Consider the following 25737-nt stretch of genomic DNA (forward strand, 5'->3'; position numbering starts at 1 on the left):
TATCATCTAAATAGTTCCTTCCTGGACTGTAGGAATGCTTTAATAATCCCAGATAGGGTTCATCTTGATGGCTTGGTTTTCTTCACTTTCTTTAGTCATTTCTGATAGGAAAAAATTCTCATATGACTTAAATATTTCATGGTTAGTTACAGTGTAATTTTGAGATAGCTAACATTACTTCGCCTTGAAACAAACTCACAGGGAAATAACTGTATAAAAGAAATGGGCTTGACCAACTTACTTCCCTACACATGTAGGGTTTTGGTTTAAGTATAAGTAAAAGAAAATGGAAAATAATTTTGTTTCTGATTATAAGTTTTAGAATTGTTACGGCATTTAATCTGAATTAGATTATGTCTGTGACGCCATTGAAGTCTAGTTCAGCCAAATTCTCACCCTGCTTTTCTATGGCATTTGGTCCCTCCAGCATGGAGAGTCCTTTGAAGTCACCATAGGCTGAACTCATAGAACTCTTTTTTATAGGAACAGGTTTAAAAATGGAATAAATCCCATATAGAAACTCTGACAACTGACAGAAGAGATAAGGCCTTAAGGCTGCATTTCCTTCCCCAGGCCTTTAAATTCTACTTACCATTAAAATGATCAAAAGGCAGATGTTCCTGAAAAGGAGCCAATCCATTCCTTCAGGTCTTTCTTGCACACGAACCCGGATGAAATTTGATTTTAGTCCTAGTCTTCTGGGTTCTGAATTCGGCTCTGCAGCAAGATGTGCTTTAAGATGCCCTTTTAGGAGGGCATGGGTGATAACTCTGGTGCTTTCTGGGCAGAGGAATGAAGATGTTCTATAATGACTCTGTTTCCCCACCCCAAACTCTTGGGCTGGTCTGGAAGGCTGGCATTGTTTGAGCTCTGGGTAAGAACATAGACACACCTTGATTCTTATTGCAATGAAACCCTTTGTTGGACACCAAAGAAAAATCTTACAGAGGGAGGACAAGATTTACAGGGAAGATACCCAATGAATAATAAATTACTCACAACATGAAAAATAATTAAGATGTTAGGGCCTATCATCATGCTGAATAAAATTAGTAGGCTTCTTCTTCTGCCAACATCATAAAAGCAAAATTATATATACTAACAACACACACACATATGTACACTACAGAACCAACTTCAAGGACTGACACTTGGAGCAGAGGACATTGTGAAGAGGCATCAGGCCCAAAGGATGGTGTAGGGAGAGAGATAGAATAATGAAACTCTCATCTCTTAAGGTGATTCCTGCTTCCCTCCTTAAGAAGTCCTGTGGTCAAACTGCATTCCTCAAGTTTAAAGATGTTCTGAAAAATAAGGTTAGGACAGAGAGACTCTGATTTCACTAGTATGTTGTTTTTGCACATTTTAGCATATTCTTTCCTCCATATACAGTTGAGCCTGTTATATATGATATGACATTAACTAAACTGGCTTAAGGTAACTGCAATACAGAGTTTGGTCACTCTTTGTGGCATATCCACTGATAAAAAAGTACATAATATGAGTGAGTAACACATTTGAAACCCTCATAAATATTTATTGAGAAGAAGCTGAGACGGGGAACCTGAGAATTTAAGGGCAAAAGACCAGAGCAGTATCTGGATGTTTCAGAATATCATTTCCCTTTTTTCATTTCTCTCTTATCCTTTGTTAGTGTGGATTTAGAATAGGTATAGCTCCCCTGTGAAAAAAATTGCAGGCTGGCAAGCATCATCAACAAATATAAAAAGAGAAGGTAGTTGAATGTTCTCTAACTGCTAATATACGTTGGTTGGAGAATTTGAAAGGGGGGTTGCATCATTGCTGCATCTCAGAAACAAGATGGGCTCTATTGCTAGGAATGGAATGTATTCTAAACAGCATTCAGTCTTTGGGAATCTTAGTTTGACATTTTTTGGAGCATAGGAGAGAGTCTAAGCAATTAGAGCACTGGCATAGTATCCTAAAATGAAGATAAATGAATTATATGTTGAAAATATCTCTAAGAAAGAGAGCAGGAAATTATACGGAAGTAATGGAAAAAGTGAATTGTTACAAAAAGGCAGTATTTGGATATATCTGCCTAAGCCAAATATTATATTTGGGGATATCTATATTTATAATTCAAAAATGTATAAGCTGAGCTAATAAAGCATATGTGTGATATCAAGTTTTAAAGTACATCAAGTGGTCCTCTAGATATTAACTTACTATTTCATTGTATGTTAGATAAGTCTTTAAAACAAGAGTTATGGAAAGCTATGCTTGAGTAAATAAGTTTTAAAAATCTAGGGGTGCCTGGGTGGCTCAGTCGGTTGAGTATCCAACTTTGGCCTAGGTCATGATCTCATGGTCTGTGGGTTCAAGCCTCGTGTCGGGCTCTGTGCTGACAGCTTTGGAGTCTGTGTCTCCCTCTCTCTCTGTCCCTCCCTTGCTCGTGCTATGTCTCCCTCTCTTAAAAACAAACATTAAAAAAACTTTTTTTTTTTTTAAAAAAGGTCTTTTGTGAGGCATCTGGGTGGCTCAGTTGGTTAAGCATTCGACTCTTTTTTTTTTTTTTTAACATTTATTTTTGAGACAGAGAGAGACAGAGCATGAATGGGGGAAGGTCAGAGAGAATCCAGACAGAATCCAAAACAGGCTCCAGGCTCTGAGCTGTCAGTACAGAGCCCGACGTGGGGCTCGAACTCACAGACTATGAGATCATGGCCTGAGCCAAAGTCCTACGCTTAACCGACTGAGCCCCCCAGGCACCCCAGGCATTTGACTCTTGCTATCAGCTTAGGTCTTGATCTCAGGGTTGTGAGTTCAAGCCCCACACTGGGCTCTATGCTGTGTGTTGAGCCTAGTTAAAAAAATTCTTTTGCAACTGTTTTACATGCAACTGAGCTTTGATACTTCTTTGTTTTCATGAATTGTTGTTCAGAGGTTTGAAATGTGACAATTGCATCCACCATGGAAAAATTTTGTTTTATAGCTAGGTTAAAACAGCATTGAATTAAATACTTTTACTCTTGAAATATATCCTCCACCAATAGTGCCAGTGAGCTTTGGGCTTTGGGGATACAGTGGAATTTTCCCTGTGTTTTTCTACATGTGTGAAGTATAACGGACGTTGTTGCTTGAAATGAGTTCCAAGAGACAGGGTGGTTGGAAGTGTTTCCCTCCCAGCCAGCCTACCAAAGACCTTTTCATTGATTATAACTGTGCTGTGACTTTGTTTTTATTTTTGTACAAAGCATTTGAATTATTCCAGAATAAAGGAGGAAGAACAATGAGAATTTGTGCTTTATCAGTGAGTAGAGATAGTCCTGGGCTGTGTGCATTTCTGTCCCTAGAAATACGCTATAAACAGCTATGAAGATTGTTTGTGTCTTGTGGAAATTTAATGTGCCCTGTTGCTTCAGATTTGAATTATAGACACGTAAGAGGAGAATGTAAAATATCTCAAATAAATGGAATTTTAGACTTTAAAAAATACATGACTGACACCCTTTTTCTAGGTGCCTCCCAGTTTACCATGGCCCCTGTACATAAAATTGTTTTTGGTGTCCGTATCCAATGGAGAGTATGAGGGAAGAGAAAAGAATGTATAATTTCAGTGCTTTCAGTATGATGCTCTGGGCCATCAAACAGAAATAAATCTGAGGGACCTTTTATTGCCATGGGAGTCACTGCAGAACAGTAGAGAATGGGAGAAGCCAGTAAGGATTCTTTAGCAGATTTATGGCTATAAACAATGGGTCAGTCAGAGCTTAAGAAAGTACTAAGGGATGAGGGAGAAGTCAGTGGTTGTCATGATGGTTTTATTTCCATCACTATTTCCAAGCAGGCTCTGAGTCAACATGTAACAGCGCATTATATTAATATGCAAGGTAGAGCAAGTCGATTATTGTTTAGCCAGCTAAAGAAATTCATTTTTGTTTTATTTCAATTAATATTGAATTAGAATAATTTAATATGCATTAGAGAATTAATGAAACAGATCTAGAGTGTTCCTGCTTTTCACAAGGGGAAAATACACTATTCCCTGGCTATATCTGATAGAGATATTTGCAAGACTTTCTACCTTTTGTTTACATCATGTCGGGTTGATTTCTGAAATGTAAAATTTCCTACTTACCTGACTTGCTATTCATAGGGTGAGTTTCAAGAAAAGAAAGTAAGAAAGAAAGAAAAGAAAGTAAGAAAGAAAAGAAAGAAAGAAAGAAAGAAAGAAAGAAAGAAAGAAAGAGAAAGGAAGGAAGGAAAGAAGGAAGGAAGGAAGGAAGGAAGAAAGGAAAAATGAAAAGAAAAGAAAGGAAAAGAAAAGAAACAGCAAACAGTAGAAGTAGGTACTAGGTCTTTTACGTGATTCCTCCAGATTTCCCCATTTATAACTCCTGAACTCAGTGATTCAGAATTTGAATCTGGTGATTATGATTATACGCAGATTTAAAAGACTTTGCAATAACTGAGAAGTGGACAGTTGATGTCCCATCACCTCATTTGTACTTCTGGGGAGAATTATGGAAGTGATCTCAAAATAGAATCCTGAAAGGATTTCAGTTAGTGAATCCTTTTCTTGGCAAAACTTAGGTCATGATTTTGACTTAGGTAGATAAAGAACAGCTACTTTTGTTTCTCTTGTGGGGTACCAGCCACCATTAAAACGGAGCATGAAATCATTAATGCTTAAAAATACCCTAGAGATGGGGCGCCTGGATAGCTCAGTTGTTTGGGCACCCAACTCTTGATTTTGGCTCGAGTCATGATCCCAGGGTTGTGGGATCCTGCCCCGTGTCGGGCCCCGTGCTCAGCTTAAGATTCTCTCTCTGTGTCTGCCCCTCTTGCACTCTCTCTCTCTCTAAAATAATGAAAAAAAAATACCCTAGAGATGATCTAATGCAATCTCTCCTTTCTCCCTTCTCTCCAATCCATGTTACAGGTATAACCCTGAGAGACTGTAGAGTTTAAGTGCCAAATTTGGGCAAGAGTTCTACCTCCTGATTATAGTCAATTTATATAAATACCAAGCCACTGTCCAGTGTTGGCTGGATACATGAAAGCAAAATATAAAAAAGAGGTGATGGCTGAACCCTATTATCTTTTACAAAAACTCTTCAAATAGTTTAGAGTTTACCGAACTATTAGGTTTAGTAGCTGGCTCTGCATGCAGGATTCGAAAAGCAAGTTTGTCCTATTGTTTATGTGTGATATCCTATTTCATTTGCTATTATGAAAGTGCACATAGAATTTCAGGGATGTTCTACATATTTAATTATTGTTCTGTGCTTCTGTAATATTGTCTCATACTGCTTTTAAAGTAGTGGGACATTTTCATTCCATACATCATGTCCATCTGAAAGAGCAAGTATTTTAACACTTACATTTTTTAAAAGTAATGCATAACTTAATGCATGCCAGTACAAATTCTTTTTGAAAAAAGAAATGTAATCTGTTCAGGCCAAATACTGTGAACATGATGGTAAGGGAGCATTTTTCTATCAAGTAATCAGTTTAGGGTTACTGGTGAATATTGCTTAAGTATCCAAGGGCAGCTTTATTTCTTGATAGCAGGTGTTAGAGGAAAGGAAATTTTAAAAATATTTATGGTCCTAAACCATGTTTGTCAAATGCAGTAGGCAAGTAGGTTTCAGAGTTGACTCAGGCAAAAGGGTTTTCATTAGCCTGGGCCTGGGGGGATGAACACAATGTAAACAAACTTGTCTTGGTTTTGACCTAGAGCAGTGCTGTGAACACACCTCTGACTGTCCACCTTGAGTTAATGGCACTGAAGATAAACGACCTGTTTCCTTGTTAAAGCCGATTTATGTATGGAAACCATGGTGCCTGCAAACCAGGTTATTTAATGGGTGTTGGAAATCACAGAGATTAAATGTCAGTTTCCTAAAGGGTTATGTTAATACCATAGGATGATGTTAGTTTACACCCTAAAATCATACTTACATCCTGACAGAGGTGCCTTGTTGATTCTCTCCGTGATGTCATGTTCTTGGTGTGGGATGTCTTCTAAGTAAGTGCAGAAAGAATAGTGTGGCTTCTCACCCTGTGTTAATTAAAGCATGTACTTACATGTTTATTGCATATTTGCTGCATACTTATCCCCTCAAAATGTCATCTTAGTCTGTCCCCTGACTCCTGATCATGATGACAGTGGCATCATCCACACTATGATAATTACTTCAGTGTCATGCTGACTACTGCAATGGCACTGGCAGTACCCCCTCTTTGGCAAAGTTGTTTCATGTATATAGTTTACCTTTTGTGCTATTAGTCATGCACCTAGCCGACTCTGAAATGGGCTGTGGGCTTAGGTTGTTTAGGAAGAAATTCAGGGGTAAGAAGTTCGAGATAAGCCGTGCATGTACCCAAATTATATGGTCCAGTACATAAGAAATACAGATTTCTTGGCTTCAGACTTACTGAATCTGAATGTCTGGACATGGCACCTGGAATTATTTATTCTTAACATGCTCTTCCCATAATTCTGGAGTTGCATGCTGGTTTTAAGAGGTTAAGAGTTTATTGAGTCAGGGTAATTAACCTAGACCTGTGGTTGGCGTGGGGAGAAATGGCAGCAGGTAAACATATTTTTCTAATATGATAAAAATAGCATCTCTTCATGGGGGTTGGTATTGACTATTTGTGTTTCCTTTTAGGTGAAAAGTTTACTTCCTTTTTTTCCCTCCACTGTGTTACTGATGCCTTTAGTATGGATTTGTAAATATTTTTCATATTTAAGGGAAATGAACTTCTGTTAAATGTGTTGAAACTATTTTTTACTTTGTTTTTTTTTTTTCTCTTTTGAGTTTGTTTTGGATTTTTCTTTCTCCTTTGCATTTGAGAATGATTATGTTTTTATTTGGAATAAGCTGTTCTAAACAGTCCTGCTATCTATTAGTTTCCTGTTGCTGTGGTAATAAACTATCACAAACTTAGTGACTGAAAACAACACAAATTCATGGTCTTACTAGTATAAATGATATATTTTCTTTAATTGCAGTTTCTAACATTTATTTTCTTACATATAGGAGTATAATTGATTTTGGCCTCTTGATTTTTATATCCAGCAGTTTTGCTAAGCCTGCATTATTGATTGACTGAAGTATAGTTGACCTACAATGTTACATTAGTTTCAAATACAGTAGAGCAATTCAACAACTCTGTATGTTGTTATGTGCCGATCACAAGCATAGCTACCATCTGTCACCATCCAACACTAATCCAGTACCATCGATTACATGCCCTATACTGAATCTTGCATCCCCATTAGATTCATTGCATCTGGAAGCCTGTACCTCCCACTGCCCTAAACAGAATTTTCCATCCGTGTTCATGTATGGAATTAATATGTAATTTTCCCTTCTTATGCTGATCTAGTCGAACTTGTCAAAAAGTTATGCTAGCCTTATAAAATGAGCTAAGGATTGTAAGCCTTATTCTCTTATGTAGAACAGTTGTATAAGATGGAAATTATTTCTTTCTTGAGTCTTTGGCTCTTGAAAGTGTGGGTCAATGGTACTTTTTACTATGAATTTGTCTACTTCCTCTAAATCTTTTAATTGATTGGCCACAAATTATTTGTAATTTCCTCTTATTTCATTAACGTCTGTGAAATCCACAGTCATACCCTATTTTAAAGAACTCTTGATATTATTTGTGCATTCTCTTTTTGTGTTGATCAGTCTTACAAGGTATATACTAGGTATTACTAGTTATATACTAGGTATTACTAGGTATATAAATTTTATTAGATTTATTAGATTGTTTGATAGTAAATCCCTGATGATTTTAATACATGAAGTCTTTTTTAAGTCTTTTTCGGCTTTCCCTTGTTTCTGTTGGGTTTAACTCATGAGATCTAGTTGGGATTGGTCCCTGAGTTACCTTGGACGTACTGCTGTGTTCTCTCTCTTTGTGCTTCTGCATCCTGCTCATATCCAAAGATCTCTATGGGAGAGGAAGCTTAGTTACAGAAAATAAAGGTGACATCTTTAAGGAATCTGCTTTTCAGCTTCAACTCCCCTATTGACCAATGATGCGGAACTGGTTCCAGCACTAGATCTTGAAAGAATGTGTCATTATATCACATTTGTTAGCTTTTATTATGTAGAAGTTAATTTTATTACATAGTTTATTTTATTTATGTAGCTTATCCCTAATTATAGCTTCTAGTTTGTCATGCTTATAGACTTAGCTATTTATATTTAAGGTAAATGTGTAATGCCAGCGTAGCATATTGAAATGGATAAAGATGCAGATCTGGCTCAAATTCCAGAAATTCCACTCATTTAGTTTGTTTCTATGAGTGAGTTAATTTATCTTTGTAAATTGCAATTACCTCATCTATTTCCTTCCCTGGCAGATTCTGGGAGTTAAATTAGATACATTTATAGAGAGAAACTAACACATAGTACACTCTCTTTGAGTAGTATTCTTTCTTCATAATTTCTAGAGTGTATATGTCTGTAACAGACTTGCCATTGATTACAGTCTATGGCATTAAGTATAGATATGCTATTTTTTCTATATACTAATATTTAATTTTTAGTGAGTCAGTCAATAAATATGGTTTTCTTTATTGCCTGTTCCTCTAGTTTATAGCATTTTGATTTGACAGTTTTTTACCTGTGTTTGAAATGCTATTCAATCTAATTATTTCTTACAAAAATTTTTTTAAGTTTATTTATTTATTTTTGAGAGAGAGAGAGAGAGCACAAGAAGGGGTGGGACAGAGAGAGAGAGGAGACACAGAATCTGAAGCAGGCTCCAGGCTCTGAGCTGTCTGCACAGTGTCCAACACGGGACTGAAACCCACAAACCGTGTGATCATGACATGAGCTGAAGCAGGATGCTCAACCCACTGAGCTACCCAAGCACCCTATCTAATTGGTTTCTAATTCTCATTTTTAATTTTTTAAATTTTTTTAATGTTTTATTTATTTTTGAGAGAGAGAGAGAGAGAGTACGAGCGGGAGAGGTGCAGAGAGAGAGGGAGACAGAATCCACAAAGCAGTCTCTAGGCTCTGAGCGGTCAACATAGATCCCGACGGCGGGGGGCTCAAACCTGTGAACCACGAGATCATGACCTGAGCCGAAGTCGGATGCTCAGCTGACTGAGCCACCAAGGCGCCCCCTTGTTTTGGTTTTAATGATTTTTAGAATACATTGTACATCTTTTGAAAAATCTGGCTCATTATCCTTACTTCATAAATAACAGTGTTTTAGAAGGAGTGCTTTTAGGTCATCAATAATAAGAGCAAAGAGAAATCCAGCCAGATAGGCACCCAAATTGGACCCATTAATTGCCTAACTTGAATTGAGTTCCCCATTTCAAGCTTTACATCCAAGCTTTCTAACCTCACATTATTTTCACCTTTTTATTGAAAGTAGATCAGCGGGAACCTGGGTGGCTCCACCAGTTAAGTGTCCAACTTCGGCTCAAGTCATGATCTCACAGTTTGTAGGTTTGAGCCCTACATCGGGCTCGTGTTGACAGCTCAGAGCCTGGAGCTTACTTCAGATTCTGTCTCTCTCTCTCTCTCTCTCTGTCCCTCCCCCACTTGCACTCTGTCTCTCTCTGTCTCTCAAAAATGAATAAATGTTAAAAAAAAAAAAGAAAGAAAGAAAGTAAATCAGTTTTCCTGGTGATTGATGCTCAGTCATCATCTTTGTAGAAGGTGATTTATGAAGTAAAATATTTATTAATTTTCACTGGGGAGAGTTTCCCATGGCAGGATAACTATAAAGTTCATATTTTGTCTCTAAATGCCCTCCACTTACTCTAGCAATCCAGGTACTAGCTCAAAAATGTTTATTGGGTGTGAATGGAAAGCAAAGGTGGATAGATATTTTGACATGCCTTTCCTCTAAGCTGCAGGGGTATCTAGTAAAATATTCTTTCTCCAGGAGAGAAAATGCCTTTATTTATTCTCTCAGAGAATAGCATGTGGAAAGGCCTGAACTTTTACATATATTTGATTTAATCTACCAGGTGATATATTTTAGAAAAAATGAGTAGTGAATGGATTGCATTTATTTATGTCTCCCACAAATAGTTATGAAGTTCCTACTAGTTGGTCGGCCAGCCTCATAGAGTTCTGGGAGTAGTTTTCTACTGCCACTATGACCTTTGTCATATGAAGAAAAGTTCCATTTCATTGTTTTAGGACTCTGTTTTCCAAATATTTTTCATTTTAAAAATGTTTGGTTATGTTTGAAAATAAACTACTTTTCTTTAGTTTACACTTTGATTCTCACTACCTCCTAGTAGGATCTAATTTTTTATATATCTTATCTTTTCCCAAAGCATATTTAAGATAATTGGTCAAAATATATTTTGTAATCTAACAAATTTAAACTGTATTGCCCCTCATTTTAAAGAGGAATCATCATGGCAAAGAATAATTTCAAAGGAGAAGTTCTATTGGGAATGGTGGTATTTGACAAGCAATATAATAGAATTGGGGGCTTGGTCAGTTCTTATATAGACCATCAGTGCAAGGATGGATTTTAGAAAAGTTGAGTAGTGAATGCATTGCATTTATGTATGTATTCAACAAATAATTATTGAGTTTCTGCTTGTTGCTGTGCTGACCTCTGTGTATCACACATTCTTTTTTTTTTTTTTTCATTTGGAACATATTTTTTTTTCAATATATGAAGTTTATTGTCAAATTGGTTTCCATACAACACCCAGTGCTCATCCCAAAAGGTACCCTCCTCAATCCCCATCACACATTAATTCTAAATGTGTTATTTAATTTCTTCCATATCCAAATAGTGACCATACAGTTTTTGGTGTACCTTTTTAAATAAGCTAGGTGCAAGAACCTGTCTTAGAAACTGAGAGAGTTAACATCATGTTGCTGGAAATAAGCTATTAAAATGTTGGGCTGTGTATACAAAAAATGATGACTTTAATTGACTCATGACCCTTCTTTCTAGTAGTAAATAGACATCAAAACCAATTATCTATCAAGGTCACTCCTAAATTTGTAACAGTAAAGCTAAGTCATCTCTTATAGGAGAATGATTATATGTCTAAACACTTTACAGGGACAGGCATCTAATTAACATGAATCATATAATATCATAAAGGTATAAATTAACACCAAGGGGGACTTGAAGACTTTCCTATTTTACACCACATGGTTTTGTCATCTATTTTATCAATATATTAATTTATGATCCATTCTTATTTACAGTGGAATGTGTAGGGAAGACCTGTGAAATCAGAAAAATTTGAGGTTTCTTAGAGCATATCTCACCAGAGTGCTGCTGAGTATACCAGCGGTAGCAACAGATGCCATCGGTGCTGTCTCTCTATACTTTGCCCTTATATTTCAGGACCCACACACCCAATTTCTAACTGCCAGCTATTGTGTATTTTCGCCGATGTTATAGCCACTTTGCCCACTCATGCAGCAGGCACAGGTAGTCTCTAACTATGAACTGATGGTAGCTGTTGTCTAAATATACAATCTCCCTCATGTCTGAGATGGTTTAACTCTGCAGTGCGTGCCCTACACCGACTTCCAACATTTTCCCCAGGAGAGCTGACCTTCAATTGCCCATGGGGGTAACTGGCCTTTGTTAGCTATTTTCCCTTCTCTATTTCATTTCCCAGTTATTAACCAGTAGTTCCTTTATATCCATCCCCTTCCTCCCTAGATTGCCCACAAGTCCTGTCTCTCAGCATCTAATTCTAGGTAAACCCAATCTCAGATGTGATCAAAACAAATTGAGAAGTTTCTCAGAAACTTAACAGGAACCCATGGGGGAGGGGAAGGAAAAAAAAAAAAAAGAGGTTAGAGTGGGAGAGAGCCAAAGCATAAGAGACTGTTAAAAACTGAGAACAAACTGAGGGTTGATGGGTGGTGGGAGGGAGGGGAGGGTGGGTGATGGGTATTGAGGAGGGCACCTTTTGGGATGAGCACTGGGTGTTGTATGGAAACCAATTTGTCAATAAATTTCATATATATATATATATAAAAATAAAACTTTAATACATACTTCCAAATAAAATATCACTTAATACAAAAAAAAAAAAACAAAAACAAAAACAAATTGAGAAGCCCAGGTCAGTAATTTATCGAGTAGAAACGCATACAGTTTGAAAAAGATAGCTATTAATTTGAATACAGCAAGTATTTTCCACTGAAAAATATGACAAATTACATTCTGGCTCCAACCAGATATGACCTTTGACAAGGATTAGAGCCTGACATTTTGAGCAGTTGTGAGAAAGGTTTTAAGGTAAGGGCTCTTCCCCCTAGATTTTATTCAGTTTGTTTATTTTTATTTTATTTTAATTCCAGTATAATTAACATAGGTGTTATATTAGTTTCAGGCATTCAGTATAGTGATTCAACAATTCTGTACATTACTCCGTGCTCATCATGATAAGTGTACTCTTATCACTCCTATTTCACCCATCCCCCACTTGCCTCCCTTATGGCAACCACCAGTTTGTTTTCTATATTTAAGAGTCCGTTTTTGTTTGTCTCCTTTTTCTTTGTTTTGTTTCTTAAACTCCACATATGAGTGAAATTATGGTATTTGTCTTTCTCTGACTGACATTTCACTTAGCATTATACCCTCTAGATCCTTCTGTATTGTTGCAATTATGGCTTAGTAATATTCCATTATATATATTATATAATATAGCAATTAAATATATATTATATATATTTGAAAATTTGAATTTGAAAAGAGATGTATAGAATATATTGTATATATAATATATATTATATATAATATATATTATATATTTTTATATAATATATCTATATCTATATCCTTATCTATCATTTCAAATTAGTGTTTTTATATTTTTTGGGTAAATACCCAGTAGTGCAATTACTGGATCATATAGTAATTCTATTTTCAATTTTTTGAGAAACCTCCATACTGTTTCCAGTGTGGTTGTACCAGTTTGCATTCCCACCAACAGTCCATGAAGGTTGCTTTTTCTCCACATCCTTCCAATGCTTGTTGTTTCTTGTGTTTTTGATTTTTGCTATTCTGATGGATATGAGGTGATATCTCATTGTGGTTTTGATTTTCATTTCCCTGACAATGAGTGATGTTAATCATCCTTTCATGTATCTGTGGACAACCTCTATGTCTTCTTTGGAGAAATGTCTGTTCATGTTTTTTGACCATTTTAAAATTGTGTTATTTGTGGGTTTTTTTGGTGTTGAGTTGCATAAATTATTTCTATATTTTGCATACTAATCCTTTATCAGATATGTTATTTGCAAATATCTTCTCCCATTTAGTAGATTATCTTTTAGTTTTGTTGATTGTTTTCTTTGCTGTGCAGAAGCTTTTTATTTTGATGTAGTCCCAATAGTTTATTTTTGCTCTTGTTTCCCTGCCTCAGGAGACATATCTGGAAAAATGTTGCTAAAGCCAATGTCAGAGAAATTACTGACTGCGTTCTCTTATGGAGTTGTATGGTTTCAGATCTCACATTTAGGTCTTTAATCCATTTGAGTTTATTTTTGTGTATGGTGTAAGAGGTCCAGTCTCATTCTTTAGCATGGAGCTGTCCAGTTTTTCTAACACTTGTGTTGAAAGATTGTCTTTTTTCCATGGCATATTCTTGCCTCCTTTGTCAAAGTTTAATTGGCTATATACTTGTGAATTTATTTCTGGGCTCTCTGTTCCATTGATGTATGTGTCTGTTTTTGTGCCAGTACAATACTGTTTGACTCCAGCTTGGTAGTATATCTTGAAATCTGGGATTATCATACCTCTGGTTTTGTTTTTCTTTTCAAGATCGCTTTGGCTATTCAGGATCTTTTGTGGTTCCGTACAACTTTGAGGATTATTTGTTCTAGTTCTGTGAAAAATACTGTTGGTTTTTTTTATAAGGATTGCATTGAATCTGTAGATTTCTTTGTGTGGTGTGCTCTTCTCCCTACGTTTTTTTTTTTTCAATTTTTTTTAACATTTATTTATTTCTGAGACAGAAAGAGACAGAGCATGAACAGGGGAGGAGCAGAGAGAGAGGGAGACACAGAATCGGAAGCAGGCTCCAGGCTCTGAGCCATCAGCCCAGAGCCTGACGCGGGGCTCGAACTCACGGACCGTGAGATCGTGACCTGAGCTGAAGTCGGACGCTCAACCGACTGAGCCACCCAGGCGCCTCACCCTACGTTTTTTATAAGGATTAGCACATTAGGCACAGAACAGACAGATATATACTAAGTTTCTCATAATTAAGTTTTGTTTGTAAAATTAGGAAAATAAGGGTCACTTAGAGTTTGTCTTATTTGAACTTAGTCACTAAGTACATGCCTGGCTCATTTTCAAACCTTTTGACGAATGTTATATCCCCACTTGTGTTTATTATGACTGAGTTTTTTCAAGACACTTTATAATGAGATTTGAATTTAATCTATTTCTCAAGGTCCTTTTTAAATTTCTTTTTGAATGTTGCTTTATTCAGCTGTCTAGGGTTTTCTTTTATTTTTGTCACTCGTTTTGCTATCAAACTACAAGGTCCAACCAGGTAGCAGGAGTCCTTCATGAAGAGAGCTAGCTATAGGTTATCTTTTAAAAATAATGTTGTTTTTTTGTTTTTTGTTTTTTATTTTTTGTTTTTTGTTTTTTGTTTTTGAGGAGTGCTCTGCCCAGGCTTTCCAATAGCTTTCTATTTCACTTGTGATTAAGTCAGAATTCTTACAATGGTCTGAAAGGTCAAAGTTAGTCTCATTCCTTGTTACTACTCGGATTTCATTTCTTAATGTTTTCCTTCTTTCATTCTCTGCAGTCACATGGGTCTCCTGTTCCTCCTTCAGTAACCCAAGCCTGTATCTACCTCAGAATTTTTGTAGTTTTATAGTTTCCTTTGCCCGAAATGTCCTGGACCCAGATAGCCACATGATTTGTTCCCTAAGGTTCTTCAGGTGTCTACTCAATAGGCATCTATTACTGCCATGTAGCACACTATATATTTTCTTGTTTATTGTTAGACCTCCTTCACCCCACTCCCTATCCTGAATGTAAGGTCAGGAAAAGGAACTTATCTGTTTTTTTCCCTGTCATATCAACGCTGCTTGGCACAAGTGTTAGGCATTCATTAATTATCTGTGGAATGAACGGATGAATGAATGAATGGTTTGGTCAAGGAGAATTTCTGGGAAAATGGTACTTAAATTGCTACCTAAAAGATCAAAGGATATAACCATATGAAAATAAAGAGGAAAATGTGCCGTACAGAGTGCATACCAATTGCAAAGCCCAAAGCATTTCCTTAATCCATTTCTTTTGCACCTTCTCCATTGCAACTAACCTAGTCCAAACCACCATTATCTTTCCACCGTCATCTTTCATACCAGGTCAGGTGGGTTCCTGTAGGCTATTCTAGGACATGCAATGGAAAGCCATTAAAATTCTTAAAATAAGGGATTGGCTTAATCTAACCTACATTTTATGAGGCCACATAGGCTCATCCGTAGAAAATTGTTTGAAGAAGGCCAGTATGGAAGTAGAGAGACTATTGAAGAGACAGTTCAAGTAGGGTGGGGCAGATGGGGTTGGAAGCTGTTAGATGGCTGGACATATATTTTGGTTATAGAATCAGCCAAAGCCATTTGCACTTACCAATGGATGAAATGGAGGAGGGGAATATGAGGGAAGGGATGAAATCAAGTAGGAGTACTTAGTTTCTGTCTTGAGAAATGGATCAGTGGGGTCATATTTATTGGAATGGGGGATATTGGGAGAGTAAAAGTATGTTTAATTTTGAACATTTTAAAAGGGGCCTCGGGGTGCCTGGGTGGCTCAGTCAGTTAAGTGTCTGACTTTGGCTCAGGTCATGATCTCACGGTTCATGAGTTCCAGCCCCACTTTGGGCTCTGTGCTGATAGCTCAGAGCCTGGAGCCTGCTTCAGATTCTGTGTCTCTGTCTCTTTCTGCCCTTCCCCTGCTCATACTCTGTCTCTGTCTCTCTCTCTCTCTCTCTCTCTGAAAAATAAATATTTAAAAAAAAATTTAAAAGGGGACTTGATGGGGTCTCATAGTGACATTGTAGAGTGTTAAGAGCAGAGGTCATGGGGCCAAACTTTAGGGAGAACATCACCATTTAATAGTTGGGTAGATGGGGAAGAAACAAAACAGAATAAGAGAGAGAGGCCAATGAAATGTAAGCTACATCCTTAAAGGATGGTATAAAAGCCAAGAAAGAAAAGTGTTTCAAGGAAGAGAGAATAGTTTTTTCAGATTCTTCCCAGAGGTTAAAAAAGACGAGGACAGAAAATTGGGCCATGTGTTTGGCAATCTATAGGTCTTGGACAAACTTGACAAGAGCCATTCTGGTGGATTGATGGGATGGGGTTGAAGTTTGATAAGACATGTGAAAGAAAAGAAGGCATGTGTACATGACTCTTAAGAAGTTTAGTGAAAACAAACAAAAAATAAGTCAGGGAAGGGTGCTAATGAAAATGATCAAAACAGAGAAAGAGCGAGAGAGAGAGAGAGAGAGAGAGAGAGAGATGATTTCAAAAAAGGGACTATTAGGGAAGGAGCAAAGTCCTTGAGCACAAGTGGGGGATTGTCTTTTTATATAAATAGGACACTAACTCCATTGTAATAAGGCACGGGGGAAAGAGTCCAAGTACAGGTGGATGTGTAGGCCTGGTGAACAATAGGATTAGGTCACCAACTAAGAATGAGGAGGAGAGAAGAGGTGTGGAAGTTTTGAGGACAGAGAAGGTATGGAGTAGTAATCTAGTATAATGAGATGGGAAGTCTATCAGAGAAGCAGGTAAGATTGTAGAGAAGCATTTGATATTAATCTGAGATTTGAGATTGAGTATTAAAAATGAAAAAAAAAAGTCAGTTTACTTGAATCACTTGTTTAGCTGTTTGTGTGAGGACAGAGATAGAGGGTGAAAGATTTGGGATATGAAAGGGGAGAGCAGGGCAAGGAGTTTGAAGGCATTCCCCAAGAGGCAGTGTGGTTGAACTCATGAAGCTTGATTAGACAACGAGGAACATGGGGTGGCAGATAGGGGAAAGTAGGAGGAGTCAAAACATGGCAGCTTTGATTGAAGTGGAGGAATTGCACAATCAGAATACTTCAGCACATAAGCTGGAAGAGTCAGGAGGAAGTGGTCAGAGGCTGTGAAGGCTGGAACAGGCATCCACAGAAGTGCCCTGCTCGGTTATGACAAGGCTGCATGTGGCTAAAGTGGGATGGGGAAAATGGGGGTCTAAGAACTGAGAATTTCAGGTGTTGGGTGTCATCCAGGTGGTCGCTTCAGTTACTGTGAATCCTCACAGGAGTTGGAAAGTTTACAGCAGACTGTGGGCCAGAATATGAGTCTTCAGTAAAAGCGAGGATATTGTTGGGCGTTCCGTGAATGACACAAGCGGAAGAGAGGGAGAGGAATACAAGCAGATCATATGAGTCTGAAGAGGGTAAGGTTTCATGTAAGATGAAGGTGATAGTGTTCTGAAAGTGGCATTAGGTGGGGGCAAAAAGTGCTCCCAATAAAGATGGAAGGGCATGATTTTAAAGGCAGAGAAGAAGAAAATCCATTTAAAAGAATATAATGCTAGTGTAAGCAAAAATAAAAATTAGAGTATGAAAGAGAGAAAGAAAAGTATGAAGATGCCAAAAGTATCAGAAGGAAGTTTAAAAGGCCAACTATTTATCACTTAATGTTTTCGTGTGAGGCGGCTCAAGCCTGTGATCTGATCTGCTGAAAAGCCCTCTGGAGAGGAGGCTCCTTAGTAAACACAGAAGAAAAAAAAGAGCTAGAAAATGGAAAAGGAAAATAAGTTTTAAAGTGTGAAAATAAAATATTTTTTCCCTCATATGGGCTGAAAATAGTCATTAGACTTGATAACCTCTAATTATTCCTTACAGTCTCAACCTCCCCACCTATACAATTCAGAAAAGATCATGGAGGCATACCAAATCATTTATTGCTGTAAATATGTCTTTGGAAATTACAAACCGACTTGTAATAGCCAACGGAGGACCAAGCAAGGAACTAGCACCAAAATAAACCAAGAACTTTTATATTGAAACCTGAAAGCACCTTGTTTTAAACATCACCAAAGATGAATATTAGAGTTTAAAAATACTTGTAAAATAGCAAAAGAAAAATAAGTTAGACTAGGTACAGCTTGATGATAAAGTGTTTAGTAATTCAAATATAATCAAATGGAAGGAATATAGACAAACAGTAGATTATTCCTTGTTTTAAAATTCTTTGATGGATAATAGGTTGATACATTCATGCGTTTGTCCTAACATAAATTGAACAATCTAGAACTGGAAGGCGGATTCTATTTAATGGGGGCCAGTAATCTCTGTGGACTGTGTACTGCAGTGCAAAGTGAAGTAAGTCTTAAAAATACCAGAAATCTTACAAAAGGTTGCAATTTATTAAATGGTCATGGGAAAACGTGGCTAATACTTCTAAAAGTTGTTTTGGGTTTCGAGTGTCTTTCTTATACAGCCATGGCTATTTTAGCCAATGATTGTAAAACCTTTACCCAAGTCAAAGGGTATCATATGTGTTATACCCTGGTTGACATTCAGAGGTTGGTATAAATTCAGAAATTAATTAGGTATGTAACTAAAAACATCCAGTTGGAGTGTGAATATGTACGTTTTGGAGCTATATAGTTAAAATTCTGTTAAGGAACTACATTGAGTGGAGATTATAAGGCTAAAAACTATATGCAAATGTAGAATAGATGTCCAGATGAAGGCCTAAAAGTCTCCCCAAAAAGATAATTTTTCCGTAAATTTTTGGTGTGTATACAATTACATCAGGTAATATACATAGAAGCTAATAATATATAGCAGATATAACTGGGATTCAGTGTCAAAATTAGCTAAAGATGGTGTTTCGGTTGATATTAAATTATAAAGTATTTATGATCCAATAATTTTGACCCTAAGTACCACCTCTTTAGAAAGTCAGATGTTTTATAAACATTAAACACACTGTTTTCAAATTATATACACATAATCTCTAAATTGCTGTTTCTTCCTTTTCTCTTTTGTTGAGAGCATGTTGATCTGGTATTCAGCTTGCAATATAGATTTGAATTATAACGATTCACTTATAAAATAACTTCCATATCTTAGGTCTGTAGAATGACCTATGGTCCATGAGTAGAGTAAAGCATGTACAGAGTAGAACTAATTTCTCCCCCAAGTTCTTTATTGAAAAATGACGTGCCTTTAAATGATTGTTAGAATGGTATCTTTAAAAAGATAATTTAAGACTTAAGAATAAAGAGTTAGTACATCTAGTGTGTAATCCTGAAAAAAATTTATTTGAAAGTGGCTTCCTAGAAAGATCGACAACTAATACTGTCATTTTTTATATCTCCCATGGTTTATGTAACTAATGGATCTTAATAACACAGTTATTAAAGATGGTCAATCTAGCATTCGTTAGACAACCTAAAAAACTTCTTGGAAGATATCAGGAATCTTTAAAAACACTTCTGATGATATGTCAAATCAATTCCTTTTTATTGATTCTTTTTTATTAATTAACTAATAACTAACTAGTAATTATTTTCCTTCAAACTCCTGGACCCAGCTTATCTCAATAAATGCCTTTTGACTTTATTTCTGGAAAGATTCCATCATTAATGGAAGACCCCCCAAATGGGAGAAAGAAATAAAAGAAGAGTCCCTGTGAATGACTTATTACACCTCTGTATTTGGGCATGCTACACATTATCAACATTTCACATAGTCTACATATGGAATAGGATGTATCTTTTGGCTTTGAAAGTATTGACACCATCTGCTATAACACTGAGAAAAATAGTTCTAATAAAATAGTTCACTATTTTGACAAGTGTTGGAAGTTGAGTGACTGTTCTTTGATCTTGTAATACCCTGGGAAATTTGGGTCATTGGTGGGAATGATCCTTAAAAAATGTTGTCATGTCAAGTTTCACTTTAGTGAGCTCACATTAACACTGAATTTAGAAAAGAGAAAAAAATTCCTCTAACTTGCTACAGTAAATTTACCCCTGTCTAAGAATGCTTTGATTCTATTTAGAGATTTTTAAACCAGGTAATACTATATAGCAAACACATAGAAATGACGTACCATAAATAATACATTATTAAATTTTGAAGCTAGAAAAATATATCATACTGCATAATTTGGGAACTACCTATAAACTGGAGCATATATCAACCAAGAACTTATTGACAAATCAAATCAGGGATATAACATTTACTCTAGTGAGAACATTTAGTTAGGGAGTGAGATAGACTAACGAAATGGGGTGGTTGAGAACAATTTCATTTGTATTAACACAATATCATCAACTCTGTTAAAAGTTTTGAATTGACCCCTTCAAAATAGCAGCAGAGGGTTATTTTAAAAAGTAAATTAAAACTATTAGTGGTGTTACTTTTACGCAACAATTCTAACTTTTCCCATTTAACATTTTACATGTTCTAAAACTTCTTTTAGATCCCCTTAAAAAATTTCCCCCAAAGCTTAACCATACTGCAGGCTTTTTTTTTTTTTCCACAGCTCAGCTTAAGTAAATTATTTTAACTTAGGAGATGTATAATAAAGAGCTGATGTGGATGAGTAACACTATAAAACACACATCTGAAAATACAACGTGGTTTCCATCTGCTTCCTTGGAAGGCAATTTACCACTAAGGATGACAACCATGTCAGGTGTTACTTGCTTTGGTCAGAGAAGTACACTCGGCAAGTTTCCCGTTATTAGGTCAGCCACAGTTATAAGAAGGAGTGCGATATCCTGCAACCTCACCAGCATGCAATATTTGTAAATCTTGCACCTTCCACTAAACACAAACTAGAGTCAGAAAACTTGTCTCCATGGGAATTTCAGCTGAAGCCCCATCTCAAGATTCAGGTTTAGACATTGCCAGTTTTCCCCCAAACGAATCTTACCCGGTTGCCTTATGGAAGTAAGGTTTCTCTTACGGAAATTTCCTCCCAGGAAACGTTTCCTAATATGAGGTTTATTTTATCTAGTGCAGTTATTAAGCTTGGTGGCTTGTGAATTTGGTTGTGTAGTCAGACTTTTTTCTTTAACGGTTAATCATGGTCTGAATGTATGGTTGGATTTTTATTTCTGTTATCTGTGAAATTGACAGGGTGCCTGGCACGTATTTCAAATTCTTCCTACATACATGAGCACATATTGCATGTTTAGTCCTTTTTCAATATTGCCTGAGCTACATGGCAAGTCAAAAACAGGTCAAGGAGAATTGTTCCAATTGCCGTCTTAAGGCCAGTGCTTTGCGTGACTCAGCTTAATTTATTCCATGTGCTGGAGATACATGACAGGCCACACAGAAGCAAAGAAGACCCTACAGGCCATATAGGCACAAAGAAGATGCTGTCTCAAGTTTTAGTTCACTGTCGCGATCCCATTAGTATTAATGTAAGAAAAAAGTTTACAAATGCTCAGGAGAGCTCTTGCCCAACAGCACTGTTTCCATCTATTTCCCCATTGTGGTTTCTCACTTTGCTCCACGGTTTCTTAGCACCTAGTTGTGCATCACAAATCACATCGTTAGTTTTTTGGTGGTGGGAACTGGATCTGAATCACCATTACTGAGAACAAGTGTGCTGGGATCCTGGCTACTTCGTATATTGTACTGTACTGTATTTTGTGATTCGACTTCGGGCTGTACTAGGGGAGGCAGATCCAAGGGTCTGGCTAAAGTGATGGTCAGAGGAGCTCCTCATGTGGCCAATGGTGGCTGTCCCCCCCAAGCTGCTACCCAGGCCCCCACCTCCTCCCAGGCTGATCTGCCCAATGCCACTGCCACTTACTCCAGCTGCACTGCCAACCAGGCCACTGCCTCCACTTATCCCAGCAGGGCCACTGATTCCGCTTATGCCAGAGCCGGAAACAACCCTCTCTGTCACAATCATATTTTGGGCATTTGATAACTCAGGGTGTATACTTAGATTGCCCATCATGCCAGAAACCGGTCGGATGACTCTTTCTGTCACTACCACATTTGATGACTCTCTAGGATCAGGCATGGTCAAAGAGGTGGGTAGACTTGAACTTGGTGCTATTACCCTTTCTGTCACTATAACATTTGACCCATCTCTCAAGTCAGGCATCTCTAACATTCCATGCAGATCAGTGCCAGAGATTGGGCCAACCACCCTCTCGGTCACCACTACGTTTGCTGCATGTCGGTTATCATGAACATGGACAGAGGGCTTCAGAGTGCCAGAGGTGGTGTAAGATTCTGTCACAGTGACATTACCATAGCCCAGAGGATCAGGAATAGGCATAGGATGCTGTACACCAGGTCCTGAGGGGTAGGTGCTCTCAGAGATGACAGTTGTAGTGCCGAAATGTGGGGAGATGGGTGGGTGTCCACCAATGACGGGCTCTGTTCCCTGCTGAGGGCAGATCGGTTCGGTGCTCTCAGGTGGCCAAGAGGGATCAGGGTCTGGATATGGTTCAGCTTCTTTTCCCAGGCTGATATCTGCCAGCTTCTTAAATTTAGGCCCCAGTGTGTCCAAAAAGCTGTCATCCACGTCTTCTCCGATGAAGCTACAGCAGCCCACGGAGCCAGCAGGGGAACCTACACCTTCAATATCATATATGAGCAAACAGTCATTGGATGGGCGTCCTTCGTCTTCATCTGCATAAGCATATGCTTTCTGGATTTGCAGAGAGAAGAGAAAATGAAATTATGGATACATATTTAGCAATAATAGAAATCTTTATCCCTTTTTTTCTTCCAGGGCACTACCCAAAGAAGAATATATAAAACAAAATTCCAAGATGTTTTAAAAATCATTATATAATTGCTTGAAAGAATTTGGTTAGAAATTATTTTAGCTGTTATTCTGATAATACATTTCGACTTTTAAAATCATCGTAGGTGCACTTTAGATACAAAAGCACAAGTAAAATATCGCATAAATTATTTTGTAACCAAGTTAGAAGAAGGTACTTAAAAGTCCTGAACTTGAAGTACACCAATCTTTTCCCTTGGTTTGTAGAAAAGAAGGTAGTTCATAGTTGTTTCAGGTTCATCCAGGACTGTGCTTTCCTTCCTTAGTGGAGTGAATTTGGAGGTTCAGTGAAGATTTATTTGAATGTGGCTTTTTTAGCAAAACAACAGGAACATTTGACTCTGGCTCCATGCCATTTGGGGATTTAAAACTGAAGGTTTTTAGAAATCAGATCTCCTTCAATTCAAAGTGAAAGCCCACAGACATGTGCACCTTTATTTCATTTTTTATCATTTGTAATATTGGATTGCAAACTTTCAGGTTAAGTATCAGAAATACTTTTCTCGGCAAACCAAATCGTTGTGCCGTTTCATTCAAAAATATTTTTTAGTCCTTACCATTTGCCAGACCCTCTCTATTAGGAACTTGGCAATACAGCAGTGAACAAAAACACTTGAAGTCTCTCTCTCATTAGACTTACCTTGTACTAGGATGAGACAGACAACATATAAGGTATTTATCAGGAGGTGGTAAGTGCAGGGCCAAGGGATAGAGTGACAGAGTAGCCACGGGCAGCATCTCAGAAAATGATATTTGATCAGAGGTTAGAATAAAGCAGTGGGGGTAAATAAAGCACACAGTGTGTCCTGGGCGGGAGGAGTGGTAAGATGCACAAGTTTTGAGGCAGAAATATACTTTTCATGAAAATAACATTCATTTGTAGGGACATGGATAGGAAGTATTCCTGTGGGTTTCAACAACAGTTCTCTTATTATTATCTACTGCTATTTGAAAGGATTTATCAGTGTTTTCTTTCAAGATATCAGCCACCCTCTAAGCCAGTAGGAGAGTTAAAGAAAATATTTTAGGCCAGGATGTAGAAGGATGTAAATCTATCAGAGATAAGACAGTTTCAGAGATAGGAAATCCCTGAAAGTTTAAGTAGTTACAGACAGTCTCTACCTGGGGATGGCAAAATTAATTCCTGCTTGTTCTTAGAATGTTTTGGAAATGTCTGTGGCTCTTGAACTCACAGTTACTGAACGTTTACTATGTGCCTGGAACTGAGTTAGGTACTGGTAACATGATGTAGAGAACATATGGACAGGGCACTAAAAACCATGGTAGACATATAAACATATTTTACCAATGTAAATGGTATATTCTATAAGGTGTATACACAGAGCACTACAGAAATATAGATAAAGAAACATCAATTTTGTTTTAGACGTGAGGCCTAACAGTAAATGCTTCAGAGAGGCAGTGTTATTTGAGTTGAGTCTTAAAAGATGAGTATGAGATAATGGATAAAATCATCCCAGGAGGGGCACAGCATAGGCGAAGGCATGGAGGGGAATAGAGCAGTGTGAATGAGGCAAAGACATGTGGTATGTGGGATTGGTGGTAAGGAGTAATTGGAGATGAGGGAAGGGGTCAATTTATGAATAATCTTAATTGTCATGTTAAGGAGTTTGGACTTCATGCCTTGGACAAATAGAGCTGGGAGCCACTGGCTGTTTTTAAGGAGAGCAGTAAAGTGATCAGTTCAGAATTACGGAAATTTTATCCAGCAGCAGTATGATTGTCAGGCATAGACTAGAGGCTGGGAAACTGCTAGAGCCCTGCTGGGGACTAGTGGCAGCCTGGAGTAGAGCCGGGGGCACAGGATGGAAAGGAAGGCATGGGGCTAAAGACCTTACCTGACAGAAGTAACTTTCCATGAAGTTCATATTCAGACCTCCTTCTCTACATTCTCTCATAGAATTTCTTCTTAATGTTCCAGAATATTCTTGACATATCTCAGGTACTCCTGGTGTTTTAACCCCTTCTGTTAATTCAAAGCCTGTTGTTCTTTCTCCTCCTCCTAGATCTTGCATTTCTCTGCCGCCATACTCATTTGTGTAAACCCCTAAAGGTTGTTGATAAAATCAAGTTTACTTTCTCTAGTGTCTTGTAGACTAAAAATTAATAACTTTCTATAATGTATGGTTTCTTCATTTAAATCAAATAAAGACAAAACATAAAGAGCTGTAAATATGATATTGAGTTCAAAATAATATTATTAATCAGTTTGTTAATTTGTTAATTGATGTTAACTATTTGTGGTAATTGTGTCATGCTGGAGGCGGTGCACAGAGGTTATAAAAACATATGCTTTAGAGAGTTTGATTTCAAATTGAGGAAGTCTGGGGGGGAAACACCGAAATTCTAAAATTTAAATAGTATAAGAATACTCCAACATGTTAGAAGCACAGGGTGTCCAGAAGAACGCCCAAGAACCACTGGCTTCAGAGGAGAGGCCATGGCTGTGGTGAGGAAAGGTTTACTTGGAGAACCTTGGTTTTCACTTGGATGTGATGGGTGGATAGAATCTTGTTACAATATTCAAGGTAAGTTAGATAAAATCATGGGTCAGACTATGGAAGAGCCATGGAAAGGGAAAGTGTTGACTGTGGGATAAATGCCTCATGGCTTTAATATTTTAAAGATCTTGATTTTAGGGACAGTGTGTTTTTTATACTTTTATGACTCTGGTGCCTCTCATTGTGCTTTGTTCTAGATTTGTGTAAAGGTTTATAGATGTAATGAAGGGATAAATGTGTAAGTAAATCCTGATAGACTGATGATTTGACAAGTCTTGAGAACAGAGTGGGTGTCAAGGATAGGGAGATAGAGGGATGCCTGGTGACTCAGTCCGACTGAGCTTCTGATTCTTGATTTCAGCTCCAGTCATGATATGTGGTTCATGGTTTCAAGCTCCACGTCAGGCTCTGCACTGGCA

The 25737-nt window shown here is 37.4% G+C and overlaps 2 protein-coding genes across 5 annotated transcripts in view; one reads left to right on the forward strand and one right to left on the reverse strand.

The window, feature by feature from the left end:
* DSC1 (desmocollin 1) overlaps positions 1-25737 on the forward strand; it is a 360764-nt gene that overhangs the window by 124073 nt on the left and 210954 nt on the right. The gene's annotated exons all lie outside the window — the stretch shown is intronic.
* DSG1 (desmoglein 1) overlaps positions 21612-25737 on the reverse strand; it is a 34620-nt gene continuing 30494 nt past the window's right edge. Inside the window, 2 exon segments of the mRNA XM_030336564.1 lie at positions 21612-22658; positions 24656-24864. Of these exon segments, the coding sequence (XP_030192424.1) occupies positions 21612-22658; positions 24656-24864 (1256 nt within the window).

This window comes from Lynx canadensis, chromosome D3 (assembly GCF_007474595.2).
Source record: "Lynx canadensis isolate LIC74 chromosome D3, mLynCan4.pri.v2, whole genome shotgun sequence".
In the NCBI taxonomy this organism is placed as follows: domain Eukaryota; kingdom Metazoa; phylum Chordata; class Mammalia; order Carnivora; family Felidae; genus Lynx; species Lynx canadensis.